At 42.2% G+C, this 14,001-nt stretch overlaps 1 protein-coding gene across 1 annotated transcript; it reads right to left on the bottom strand.

Annotated features, from left to right (window-relative positions):
• Positions 1-1,502: 1,502 nt before the first annotated feature.
• LOC136474681 (protein S-acyltransferase 18-like) lies at positions 1,503-4,582 on the bottom strand. The gene is made up of 9 exons (XM_066472245.1): positions 4,347-4,582; positions 4,127-4,240; positions 3,664-4,020; positions 3,212-3,280; positions 3,024-3,095; positions 2,803-2,931; positions 2,631-2,711; positions 2,306-2,464; positions 1,503-2,167 (listed from the first exon to the last, which is right to left on the bottom strand). Exons 1-9 carry the CDS (start codon positions 4,551-4,553, stop codon positions 1,691-1,693), a joined length of 1,665 nt encoding a protein of 554 aa, XP_066328342.1. The 5' UTR covers positions 4,554-4,582; the 3' UTR covers positions 1,503-1,690.
• Between the last annotated feature and the right edge of the window lie 9,419 nt (positions 4,583-14,001).

The raw sequence follows: 14,001 nt of genomic DNA, 5'->3' as shown, positions 1-14,001 counted from the left end.
CACAATCCAATAGTGGTATGGCAACGGTGGCAACACATACGATATCATAGTCGGGTTGAGCTGCAACCCGACAGTGACCTACATCATTGGATTCACCTACCACTGATTACTCGGTCCACCTGCAACGAATCCACCTACCTCTACCTATCCTAATTACTTCTAGTTATAAATAGGCCTCCCAGATACACTTGTAGTGATGATCCCATTTCTACAAAGAGCTTCATTATGTTCTTGTCGGCCATGTCAAAAAATATTTCATTCTACATGTTTCCTTTGAGCTTTTCTAGGAGGAACCCCTTTCTAAGAGAAAATCCTCCACATACATCTTTTCTTCGTAATCAAGATAGTGCATGAGATAGGACTAAGGATAATTGATTGAACACTAAAGATCGAGCCGAACTGAACGAGACCGAGATCAAAGTTTTTGATCACTAGTTCGGTCCCGAGTCTATACTAACCGAATCTTTTACGGTTTGTTCGATTATATATCTTGGGTAACCAAACTAACCTACAACATTCAAACTTTGTCGTCAGAATGCATACTTTGGATTGTTATTAGTGGTGTTACATTTTGATCGATTTGTATCGACTATCACTCTTATCATTTTGTTTTATCTACGTGTTGTCTTGTCATATTTGTTGAAATTTGCGGAAAAATCTGCTGTTTTGTGGCTATTAGTCTGGTCCAGTTACTTCGATCACGAGTTTCATGACCGTGATTGAATCAAACTAACTGAGATCGAACTTGCTTAGTCCTGGCATTTAAAACTAATTTATTGGTCTCTGTTTTTAGATGGCCGAACTTTCAAAGTAACCGAAGAACTCATCGGTTCAATTCGAGTAGACCGAATGCCCAACCCTAGCAGGAGAGGTATCTAAAGAAGTTCATGAAGACAGAACCACGTCGGATCCAAGGCGCACTGCGAGAAGTGCTAGCGTGATCTGGTTGGTTCTTAGGCTGCAAACATTTAGGAAGAGGGTTTGGCACCTTTGAGACCCTAATCAAGTACTAGAAGAAGTGATCATTCGAAAGACGATTCAACCGTGCACAACCCTTGCTCCGTGTCTATAGGCTTTACACTAATATTAGCCTAGTCAAAAAAATATTGCATCTTTTTCTTGAAAAGATCTTTGATGTCGTATATATAATTTTAAGGTCTTTTTTATTGATGCGCGCATAGAAACAAAAGCTTTAGGGTTTATGGTCTAGGATCTATCAATGAACTTATGGTACCATCTAGGAGACAGGAGTTGATGAAATTGTTGATTAGATTACTGATCCTTTTGGGCAGATTATGTAGAATAACATTACATACCTGCCTTAGAGATAAGATGAGACAGGATTACAAACGATCATACACTAGCGTATCAGGAGATATGATGGTAGGCCTGGCATCCTGAGGGCTGAGGCTGTGATGAGTGAATGAATTCTTGTGTAGATTCAAGCCAGCGCATTACACTAACAAGTGGAGATAGTGATCAATCTTCAGTTCTGAAGATCAGATATCTGATTCACATAGCTGTCATAATGTACTTGAACAAATTTTATGGAACAGAAAGAATCATGCTAATAACTATGTAATGAGAATTGACAGCATCATGCTAAGCAAGCACAGCACAGCACACCATTCTCAAGAACCAAAAAATACCAATGAAACTTGTGAACTAAACATACAACACCCCACCTAAATTACGACGAATAGCCTTCGTCCTCGACACCCTTCATGACGATGGAGCATAGCACCTGCTTCGAGATGTGGGTCTCCAGATCCCTCGACACCTCGGCGAGCCTCAGGTCGAAGTTGCTTCTGTACCTCTGCGGCTTAGGCGACGATGACCCTGAGAATCGCCTCCTGGGGCTCGAGATCCTTGCTGTGGGCGACACCGACAGCCAGCTCTTGGTGAAGACCGGTACGATCTCTTTCCCAGTTGTGATGTGTTTTCTCTCTGGGTTCAGAGGGCCTCGCTTTGTCTCCACCGGCAGTGGTTTCATCGGTGATGTTGGCAGCTTCTGTCTGATTCGCTCGCGTGCGCGCTCAGCGGCTGCCATCGCCTTCTCCTTGCTCATCTTGATCAATGTCCATGGGTTGATCTGGATATCATCCTTCCTTCCTGAAGCATCCATTTGGTCGCTTTCGATCCTGACTTCCTGAAGCTTCCGAGCACTCTGTGTCATGTTTGAAGTGAGCTTTGTTATTATTAAACGGTTCACTAACTGGTAATGAGTATACAGCAGCAGCAGCAGTAGTGCTGCAACTAATAGCTGCTTACACTTCGGTCTTTCAAAAAAAAAAAAGCTGCTTACTTCATTCACTTCATCTTTTCTGCAAAAGATCCTTGAAAAGAAAGATGGCTTCTCTGGTGAGTCAAAGTCGATGCTCTCGTCAGAGTCGGAGTCTTCGAATGGGTCAAATGCTGCTCCTGCTTCCTTCATCGCAAGAATGTAGTCGTAGGTCCTCATGCCCTGTAGTGATTGAGAAAGTAATGACCGACCATTTTATTTCTTAGAAGAAATTGCTCTATTTCATAAGCAAAAGATACTTAACACTAAACATGAATCACAATACTGAACTATTATTCACATGGATATGATCATATTTGCTGAAACTATACCAGTAATGAATACTCACCTTTCTAATGAGCACCATGTGGAAAAAGAAGAGCTGACCCAGCGCTGCAGTGCTGTACAATGTGAAGATGACAAAAGCCATCTGTGGCCAAAATTGCAGATAAAATTTTGAGTCAAGAACTAAGAAATACAGAAGTCATGTTTAATTCCATGTGTATGCCTCATGTACTTACTGATAGTGCTGCATGAGCTCCTTTTGGGAGCCTCATGTGCAGTCTGTGCTCCATTTCCATTTTCACCCCTTTGCTGTCGACAAAGCAGCGGATGAAGATCGCAATTGCTGTTCCTCCCTCAATTACAAGCTGGTAAAGTTGTGTGTCATCATCAGCTAATTAGTACTAGTTAAATTCAAGAGATGAGAAACTAAAATGATGGCAAAAACGTTAGCGCCCACCATCAGCAGGACAAAGAACATAAGCAGAATAAATGTTGCATAGTTCCTTCTTCCAATGCAATTGTTTAGCCACTGTACAAAACAAAGCATAAAAGATTAATTCACTTGGCATTTGGAGGACTGTGATTAAGAAAAATATAAAAAGCAGGGAGTTGGAGTTTAGTTAATATGTAAGTTTTGGTGGTTACCCTGCAGTGGTGATCAAATCCATCAACGCAACGCTCACAGGTCTTGCAGTGCTTGCTACGCAACTTCACCTGTAGAACAATTCAATTCCTGTTTAGATTGTTGGGTAATTGTTGCAAATTCCCAAAAACAAAAACAGAATTTGTCAAACATTCCATGGATTCATAGCCTGTTCGGTTGGCTGGTTCGTGTCGTTGCTGGTTCGTGAAGAAGTTCGGCATAGTAACAGAAGTACAAGCATTTAGAATTCTCATGCTAATATCATTTCTGTCATAGTAAATCCAAGGTTTGGAGTTTCACAGACAATGTCAGCATTCAATTCATCTGACATATTCGAAGTTGGAAACTAATCCATCCACATCGAACTAAATGTCATTTGCTGCTGTGTTTATCCTCTGAAACGAGCAGAGCCATATCATCACCTATGCGCAGAGGGGAAGAATCAAGCAAATACCTCGCAGTCGCAGATGGGGCAGAAGGAGATGTCGTGCCCATCGGCAGTGGCGCATGGCGAGACAATGTCATCGAGGCTGGTGAAGGCGAAGGGGAGCATGGGATCGAGCTGAACGCTGGTGTTCCACTGCTCAAGGTAGCTCCGCCGCACCCAGCGGTTGGTGACCCGAGCCTCAACCCGCCGCAGCAACCGCACCGCGTAGCGCCACAGGATGTAGCCATACCGTAGCCGCGGCAGCTTCGCCGTGGTCCCGCCGCCCCGCGCGAGCTGCCGCTGCCACTTGGTCTTCTTCGCATCAGTCCGGTCGGACGGGTCCACCGCCGTGCAGCGCACGTAGAGCACCGCCGCTGCCGCGGCCTGTTTGGAGCGGAACAGATCATCGATTCAGCATCCGAAAGACGACCAGACCGGCGCAAAAAAGAAGTTGTGATGATTCCGTCAATGCTGAGATAGATGTGCGAACCGAGAAGGAGAAGGTGCCAAGGAGGATATTGCCGGCGAGGGTGTTGCCGATGTAGGGCCCCAGGACGACGTAGAAGGCGGCGACGAGAAGCGCGAACACTGACGCGGCCACCAGCTGCGCACACGCGGCGAGAAAGACAGAGGCGACATGAGCTCTGTGGAGTGAGGACAGCATATTGCTAGGAGAGAGGAACTTTTCCGGATGGGATTTGCACGCGAACCTGAAGCGGGTGTAGGGGGAGCTGCCATCCGTGGCGGCGGCGCCAAGGCTGCCGCGACATTGCCGCCGTCACGATGTCTCTGTCGCCGCAGCGGGCCATCTTTGACGGTGAGATCTGTGGGGTGGACGCGACGCGAGTGAGGTGCTCTGCGCTCCGCTCCGGTCGAGTAAAGTCAAGCGGCGTGCGCGCGGGTCGTGTGACTGGCATGTGGGGTAGGGTAGACGCCCGCAGCAACGGTCGGCTGCTCGCTCTGCTTTCGCCCAAGTGTCCAACGTCTTTCCATTTTGTTCCGCCCTGGCTCGTGCGGGTTCCATGATTTTTGAAATTCGAATCAGGGGGTGGGGGCGACTGAGCGCATCTGGACCGTCAGGTGGGCCATCGGCCTAGGTAGCAAAGTGGATGTTTCGGCAAGATGGGCCATCGGCCTAGGTAGCAAAGCACATCTTTTGGCAAATAAGAGAAAAAATATTTTACTTCCCTCTACTTCCGCTGAAGTTTGATAGCATTTGAGTTTGCTACTAGGGTGGTTGTCTAGCTTTTAAAAACATTCGAGTTTGTTACCATGTGGTTTTGGAAAGATTTTTATCTAATATGTCGTCACATCAGTCATCCTACGCGGCGCCACGAGGTAAATCAGCCTAGATATTTGTTTTTTTAGGTTGAGTGAGGTAGACGAGATTCTTACGTGCTATGTGAGAAAGCGTATGTAACAAGTAAAACATGCATGCATGTGTGATAAGTGTGTCAAGCTTCTACTTCAGCATTCTCTAATTTAGAGGTAGAAAGTTCCAAAACAAACTTGGAGATGCCGAAACATTGGCAACAAGTCAACCTTGTGTGCTAAGTCTATCAAGCTTCTAATTTATTTAGTTCTCTAATTTAGGGAAAATGATTGAGGAAGCTTAGAGCACGTCGGCCTCTTATTAGAGCTAGAAGGATAAATTGTGGTCAGTTCTTGAGTCTTGACAAGGACTCATACATTTTCAAAGCCAAAAGCTTCCTACCTTCTAAATTTGCAAATTCTTTTACTTTTGTGGCCTCTGATGGTGCCAGGGGAGGGATCCTAACTGCCTGGGATCCAGCCTACTTCTCCATCTCGTTCACCCATCAAGATAACCACACCCTATCAACTGTGCTGAGCTCCAATATCTCGGACAATGACATTGTTATCACTAATGTTTACGCACCCTCGGACCAGAGACTCGGCCGCTTTTTTGAGCAACCTAAAATTACTGCCGCCATTTTTTCTGGCCCATGGGTACTGATCGGAGATTTCAATCTGACACGTTCTAGAGATGATAAGAACAGGCCCAATTTCAATCAAAGTTTAGCAAACCTTTTTAATGACACAATTCAGGACCTCAACATCTTTGAGGTGCACCTTAATGATAAACTTTACACTTGGTCGAACATGCAGCCGGCACCGACGCTTGCTCGCTTAGACCGTGCCTTCACCAACTACGAGCATAGCCTGTCCTTCCCATCGACAAATCTTTCTTCACTCCCTAAACCAACCTCGGATCACACGCCGATACTTCTATCCATGTCTACATCTATTCCTAAACCGGCTTTCTTCCGCTTTGAAAATGCGTGGCTGCGCAACCAAACCTTTCTCCCATCCGTTCTCCCGGCTTGGCAGCAGGCGCCTTCTTGTGCGGATCCTGCTGGACAGCTTGTTGCGTGCACCAAGGTGACCAGAGCGGCGGCAAAGGTTTGGTCTCGGTGTAACAGGGCACCACCCACTCTCATTCCAAATTGCAAGTTCCTGATTCAACTATTCGACTACTTCGAAGAAACCCGTTGCCTCTCTGTGCAAGAGTTTCAGGTCCGTCCAGCGGTGCAGGAATGTCTCACAGAAGCACTGAAGGAGAAAGCAGCATACTGGAAACAACGAAGTAAACAACGTGCAATCAAAGAAGGCGACGCTAATACAGCATATCATCATGCACAAGCAACTCTACGCATGAGACACAACTGCATCAGAGTAGTACAGGTTGACGGCTCTGACATAACAAACCACGAAGGCAAAATTCAGGCACTGACTGAATATTTCAAGGGAATCATCGGCCAATCAGGTAACTCAACGCCAATGAACATAGATGAGCGATATGAGGGAAGGCCAAGACCATCTTCTGCACTAACAGCTCAGTTCACGGAAGAAGAAACGAAGCAGGCCCTCATGGCGATGAATAGGAACAGTGCACCGGGCCCTGATGGTTTTGGACCAGGTTTCTACAGAGCAGTCTGGGAAACAGTGAAGGCGCACATCATGGACTTCATGTTTGCGTTCCATCAGCAATCAGTGCAATTGGAGCGGCTCAATAGATCATACATGGTTTTGCTGCCAAAGAAGCCAGGTGTAACTGCAGTTGATGCCTTCAGGCCAATATGCCTGCAAAACTGCAGTTTGAAAATCCTTGCAAAAGTTCCTAACAAGCAGGCTACAAAATGAAATCCAGCCGTTAATTGACCCGAATCAAACCGGCTTCATTAAGGGACGGTCAATTGCAGAAACCTTCATTCATGCAATTGAACTAGTTCAAGTTTGCCACAAAAGGAAACTGCCGGCTATTGTGCTCAAACTAGACTTTACAAAGGCATTTGACACTGTAAACTGGGACGGTTTGTTCAAAGTGTTGACTGCACGTGGATTTGATGACCTTTGGATCAGTTGGATGCGTATGATACTGACTTCCTCCAAATCAGCTGTCTTGGTAAATGGTAGCCCTGGACCGTGGATAACTTGCAAACGGGGCTTACGCCAAGGTGACCCTTTATCACCTTACCTCTTTCTGCTGGTGGCAGAGACACTCCAGTGCCTGATCAAGTCCAATTCGGAAAGCCTATCACACCCGGTCAATAGTGATCTGACATGTGCTGTGCTTCGATACGCCGACGATACACTCATTGTCCTTCGAGGTGATCTCCATGGAGTAACACTTCTGAAGACAATCCTTGATCGCTTTGCAAGCACGACTAGTCTGCACATCAACTACTCCAAGAGCACGGTGGTACCCATTCACATGGATGAACAATCGGTGCAGGCTTGTGTTGAAGCCTTGGGTTGCAGAAGTGAGGGCTTCCCTCGAACGTTTACCTCTTTCTACTCATAAACTGCCTCTGTCAGCTTACACACCATACATACATTGTTGGTATTTATTAACGCACATAGATAAATCTGTAAGCGCACGGATACTGCTGTACCTTTCATCCCCAGAAGTATTTCAAGTATCGTATCCACAGGAAAACGTATGAGACTAACTACAGTCTAACTTAACTAAAGGTAGCAACAAGGTTAGGATAAACAGGAGCATAGAGAGGATAACTAAAGTTCTCTAGTTCTGACTTCGGTAAGCTATGTCTTCTACTATTCAACTGGGGACATTACTAAAGGAAAGACACCAGTAGAGAATGCTTTCCTTCGTAATCGGGTCCTACTTGGCCTACAAACGGGAGGTGAACTACAAAGGATTCAACGAAGCTAGAAGAGTCACCCTCGCGAGCTACCACCAATCCAGAATGTAGGGTGCATCCACGATTAATCTAAGTCTAAACACCACGCTTACACTTACGATTAATACTTTACCCCCCTAGGAAGAGAATAAAGCACTCAAAAGAGTCACGATCCTGATGAACAATATAAACAAGATGCTTACTTAAATTAGAAGTTGATTACCAGAGAAGTCTTAGAAGCAAACTCAAATAGAACTTGGATCCGCCAAGGTATAAACAAGATGCTTACTTGAATTAGAAGTTGATTACCAGAGAAGTCTCAGAAGCAAACTCAAATAGAACTTGGATCCGCCAAGGTACAAGCCGTAGAGAGAGCACCGACAGGCCAACACTTCCTCCAAACTCTTCACTCACACTCTATCTCACTATTATTTATAAGACTAGATCCTATGGAGGACTAATCTTTTCTTGATTGCTGGCTCGATCCTAAAGTTATGAATTAGATTTTTAGGGATGGCTCCAGAGAGGGGGGTAGGGGCTGCTATTTATGAGGGGTGCCTGGCACCCTCCCCCTCTTAGTAGCCTCATTAGTACTAAACTTTACACCATATCTCATTAAAATGCACATGAGCCTTTAAGGGCCAAATTCTGAATTGAGCCCATAAATGCATAGCATGGCTCTATCTCGTCCCTATATTTGAACCGACGTTGAGCAACGACGTAGATTGATCCTCAATGGCGGTGGAAGAACCGATGTCGAAGCGGAGACTAACCAACGGACCCATAGGCCGGCCTGCAGGTGGGGCCGACCGGCCCCACATGTTAGCCTTTCAAGGCCTGCTTCGGTGGGTTGTCTTCTGGTGTGTTCAAGATCCTTCCCAAGTAGTTTACGTCGCGGATAATCGTGATATAATCTAACAATTAAGTCTTCCTTGACAGTTTTCTGGATAAACCCTCTTGCATTCACAGATTCACCAAAACTCATAGAATTCATTAGTTTAAACCCCTATACCTATGTTTGGTGATGGAATTAAGTATATATGTAGGTTATGTTGATGGTTTATAATTGGTGTTAGTGACCGTCAACAAGCTCTCCCAAGCTTAACCTTTGCTAGTCTCTGAGCAAAGCTAAACTCAACACTGGATCAGGAGTTGCTATAATGTTTTCACTCCTCAAAAGTACACATGTGTTCAATCAAAAATTCTCCTCTGAATTAGAATAAACTGATCTGACTTTCAAACTTACCCATATTATCTTCAACCATGGGGCTTCTAAGCCTTCACTTGGGTCTTGAGCAATTGAAAGACAGAACGATCGAGCCAAGCACTATATCTCAAGTTTTTTGTTCCACCATTATTCCAAAGTTTTTATAAGTTTTCAAAATAAAATTCAGTGATTTCATTGTATGACACTCTCAAGTCTCTCAATATATGTGGTATTTATGGATCCTCACCAAGGCAATAATGATGTTATACCTTTTTCTCTTCCTACCACTAAGGCTTATGTGGAGTTCATAGGTAGGGAGAAAGCTAGAGCATACCTGCAATGCATATATTGTAAAGTCAAACAACGGATTCAAAGATAGCTGAGTCATACAATCAAATCAAGATGTGCATGTGTGTGGATATATGGTGGATATATATAGTGGCTAACCTAATTCTACTTTGCTCCTTGAAAACTTATCTCTCTTTTGAAACTTGAAAACATTTGCTAGAGAGCAGGGGCTATCTTATTCATCTTCTCTTTTTTTTCACACGGGCATCTAAGTACCCATTATTTTAGATACATCGGACACTTTTGTGTCCATTTTTTTCTCTTCATTTTTCTTTTTTTTTCTCATTTTTTTTCTCTTTTTTATGAATAACTTTTATATAGCCCATGCCTCTTTTCTGTAATAAAACTTTTGAGAGATAGCAATAATAACTTGGAACATTTATTTGGTGGATGATAAACCTAACAAGCATGTTTTTATGTTCACTCCCAGTGTAGGAGTGGAACATTTTTGGGTGGATCTAAATGAAAAGCATGTTTTTGCACCTACCCCTAGCGTAGGAGTAGTGCATATGTGGGTGGTGTGTATGTGATCTTGATTTTAAGAGCATGATAAATCTCTCATAAGGGTCAACAAATCTTGATAAAACTCAATGCAAAACAAGCAACATATATGTGGAAGTTTTTCTAGCCTAAATAACATATATGGATTTGGTAGGAATTCAAGCTTTGTCATATAGGAACTTATCATGTAGCATTTTTGTGTTTTTCAAAAAGTAAATCTCTAGAACTTTAGTGTCACTAGGAACAAGATAAACATGAGCTCAGACCTTCTCATATCATATCCGTCAATTACCTAGACTTAGATCAAGCATATGCTACCTACGAGTTTTAATTTCAGAGTAAATCCTTATATCAAAATAGTCGTATCCAAAACTCAGGAGAATTCAAGGCTAAAAACTAGGTACTTGAAATGAATTACAATAGAACAACTATTCATCATTACCATTTAAGAGATTATTCTGAGTCCTCTTTATTTTATTCAGCTCTTAAAAACAAATTAAAGCAAACTAGACACACCTTTTATTTTGTTTTCAATTTTACTAGATCACACATTATTACTATAAATGACTAATGCAAAGATAAATTTTTATTTTGTTTTTCATTCATCATTCTTTTAACGATTAAAAGAAACTAAAACTAAAACAAAGGAGGAAAGAATACTTACCTGGATACACGAGAGTGCTTCTCCCCCAAGCTGGCTCTTTTAGTGAGGATTTAGTGTTGTAAGTTCTTCAAATCGGACTTCTCCTTGTGTTGGTATTTATTAACTTGTCACTTATTTTAGTAGCCACCTATTAATTATCTATATCTCCTAACATTACTTTACTAGGTTATCATCCCTAGTGATGGTGCCAGAGATGCTTGTTGGTACTGCCTAGCATCACTACTAGAATGATACTAAGTAGTTCTTTATCATTTTATGTGACTAGAAAGAATATAAAGATGTATGAATGAAAAGGAATCTGCAAGCGCACAGATAATTATACCATTGTAGCACTTCACCTGGGAGTATTCCAGGTATCGTTATTTATATTTTACCACAGGGAACGTCTATCATAGACATGTATTGATAACTTATACTATTGATGGAGAAGTAAACCATAACCAATTATTCTACTCATAATAGGGGTAAGTCATAAGATATATATATATATATATATATATATATATATATGATAAGTGTTGATCAATGATAATGATAAATCACTTAGAGTACTCCTTTCTATGGCATTAGCATGGTTAGGTAGAATATTAGAGGAATAATCCCTAAGTCATTCTTAATTATAAGTTAAAGCATACATTGACTAGTGCAATTACACCTAGTAATCATGGTTAAGATCATCTTTATATCTACACATAAGGGATATTACTAAGGAAGATTAAGAACATGGCTTGTCTTACTTCGTAACTAGATCCTACATGTATACCTATATTCGGGGAGTGGACTACAAAGGACTCAACGGGAGTGTCACATCTGCGATCTACCACATGGCCCAGAATATAGGGTGTATCCATTGGTAAACAACATGTAAGCACCACGCTTACACAATATCGACCACTCACCCCGTGTACTTTGGATTGAGCGCTTTGCGAACTTATGCATAAACATAATAATAAACTAGCTATACTAAGTATATAATCAAAGTAGACGATGAGAGCATTATAACAAAGAACACGAATAAGATGAATACTAATATTGTTGTAACAATTGTAGCAAGCATATAAAAATAATGGAGATACAAAAGAGAGGGGGTACAAGGATTATACCAAACCGCGCTCTTGATACGATCGGGAATCCAAGTGAAGCCTACTTGCCTCCCTCTAGACCTAACCTAACTAGCTATGCCCTAGAATATAGTGGAGTTCTGAGGATGATTAGGGTTTTTGTCTTCTCAAATGACTTGAAGCCTCCAGGGGGTGGCAGGGGCTAGTATATATAGCCCAGAGCATCAAACGTGAGCCATTGGATCAAACTGACTTAAAGAACAGCGTAGATGCAACCTAGGAGGCGGTGGAGAACCAACATTGTGACGCGAAGACCGACAGGTGGGCCTAGGGGCCGGATGACCTACAGGTGGGGTTAGGTGGCCCCACCTAGTAGCCTCTGCCTCTCTACCTCAGCATGGTGTCCTCTGGTGTCCTCTAGAACCTTCTAGTGTTCGTTTCACGATGGATAAGCGCAATTAAATCTAACATGTAGGTCCATCTTGATGGTTTTCTGGTTAAACCCTATAGAAAATACATATTCACCAAAACTCATGGAATTTATTAGTTTAAACTCCTAGACCTTTGTTGGTGATCATATTTATGCCCTTATTGATGTTTCTTTGATGGTTTATAATGGTTGTTAACTACCATTAACACCTTGTGAAGTTCATTGATCAAGTACCTCGGTTCACTCTGAAGATGAGGACTCTTGAGGTGGCACCTCTAATGGTGATGCCACCTTCTTCTGCCAAACCTGTCTTTGTTTTGAGTTTGTATTTTGGTTCGACAGGTTCAGAACCTTCACTTGTAGAAATTGGGGAATCGACTTTTCCCACACTTTGCTTGAAGTGTGTCCTGCTCATAAGACAAGCTAGAGATCAAGTGCATGGGCTCTATTGGTCGGAAAACACCAACATAACCAAAATTTTATTCATTCCTCTCTAACCTTAGGCACATCAAACAAGATGAAGTTGGTGTTATGTGCTTTGTTCATTTATATCATGGGTGATAAGATCAGAAGATTAAGCATGAATACAACATTTGAAGATATTTGGCCAAAAGGGTTGAATTGCTTAACCCATGGAAGGATTGTCTATCTTTAGAAAATATATCAATCTATGATCTTTCAGAGATAAGGTGTGCAACTTTTAGCTCATTTAGTTAAAACTATGAGATCAAGAAAGTGGTGCTGGAAACAAACTAAACATGTTGAGTTAATCAGGTTAGATCAAGTAGAACTATAACTTAAACATGTTTGTTTCTTATTTATGTGCCTACCAGAATCAAGGAAGAACTTTTTAAATGATGACATTTACCTTAGGATGTTATCTTTGTCCTTGGGGCGTGATGACACCATGTGACAAAGAGTAGATAACTCATAATGATCCTTCCCTGTTTGCTTAAAGTTTTCCTTGTTTGGCTAGCCTCACAGTTATGAGCTTCTTGTTGCCTAGATTGCACCCTTTCTTTCTCATCTTTTTGTCATGCCATCTTTTTGCTCTTTAATCTCTGACATTTTGTTGGATCTTCTATTCCACTCATTGTTTCATGCCTGTAAGGGATTAGTGGACAATACATACCTGAAGGAATATAACAAATTTGAACTATGGGTTGTTGTCCATAAATTATATGAATTACATCTATGCTAATGAAAATATGGTTTTAGGATTACTTTAGCATAGATTTTGTTTATCATGTTTTATACAAGCATGGCTCAAGGCAAAGGTAACTTGTAGCTGTTGGCACGAAAATGTGTGTTGACACACAACGCAGGGGTAACCGATCCTGTGTATTCCTCCCAAGACGTATCAGTCAATTTGACTCTACAATTGACAAAGCGAGAAAGTTTATCAGTAATTTAAGGTGAAACATGCCGGTCTGTGCTCAGACAGTTCCAAGTGTGCCGCTTCGGGAGCAGCCAGACGAGAAAAACGACTAAATAGCCGATACGCATAGAAATCGGCTGTTACGGACTGTAAAGCTCGTAGGTAGCGATTGATTTTATATTGATAGGTACAATACACGTAGATGTAAATGAGATCGTCAGCTAGGTAGATATTATTAGTGCAAAGCATTGAGCCGATGAATCTAACAAGAAATGATATAGCATACGAACAAATCTACTGTCTAATACAAATGATTCTCCAAATGCTCTGAATCTAATCTGTTACCATCATCAGTGAGGTTCGACCAGATCGATGGCAGCTATGATAATAATAATAAACTAAAACCGAAGAATCCGTAAAACCATCTATACTTCGACAGGCTTTCCAAAAGACATGCTATACGTGAAGGCTCAGGTGAATCGGCTGAAATAGCCAATTCAGGTGAAAAGGGACTACAACATGTGAATAATCGACTATTTCACATGAACAAACTTATGGACTCATCAGACTTAACCTGCTATCTCTAATAGTGGGGTTCGACCAGATCGATGCA

This window comes from Miscanthus floridulus, chromosome 8 (assembly GCF_019320115.1).
Source record: "Miscanthus floridulus cultivar M001 chromosome 8, ASM1932011v1, whole genome shotgun sequence".
Lineage (NCBI taxonomy): Eukaryota > Viridiplantae > Streptophyta > Magnoliopsida > Poales > Poaceae > Miscanthus > Miscanthus floridulus.
Note: the sequence above shows the minus strand (reverse complement) of the source record. Positions and strands in the feature narration are given on the sequence as shown.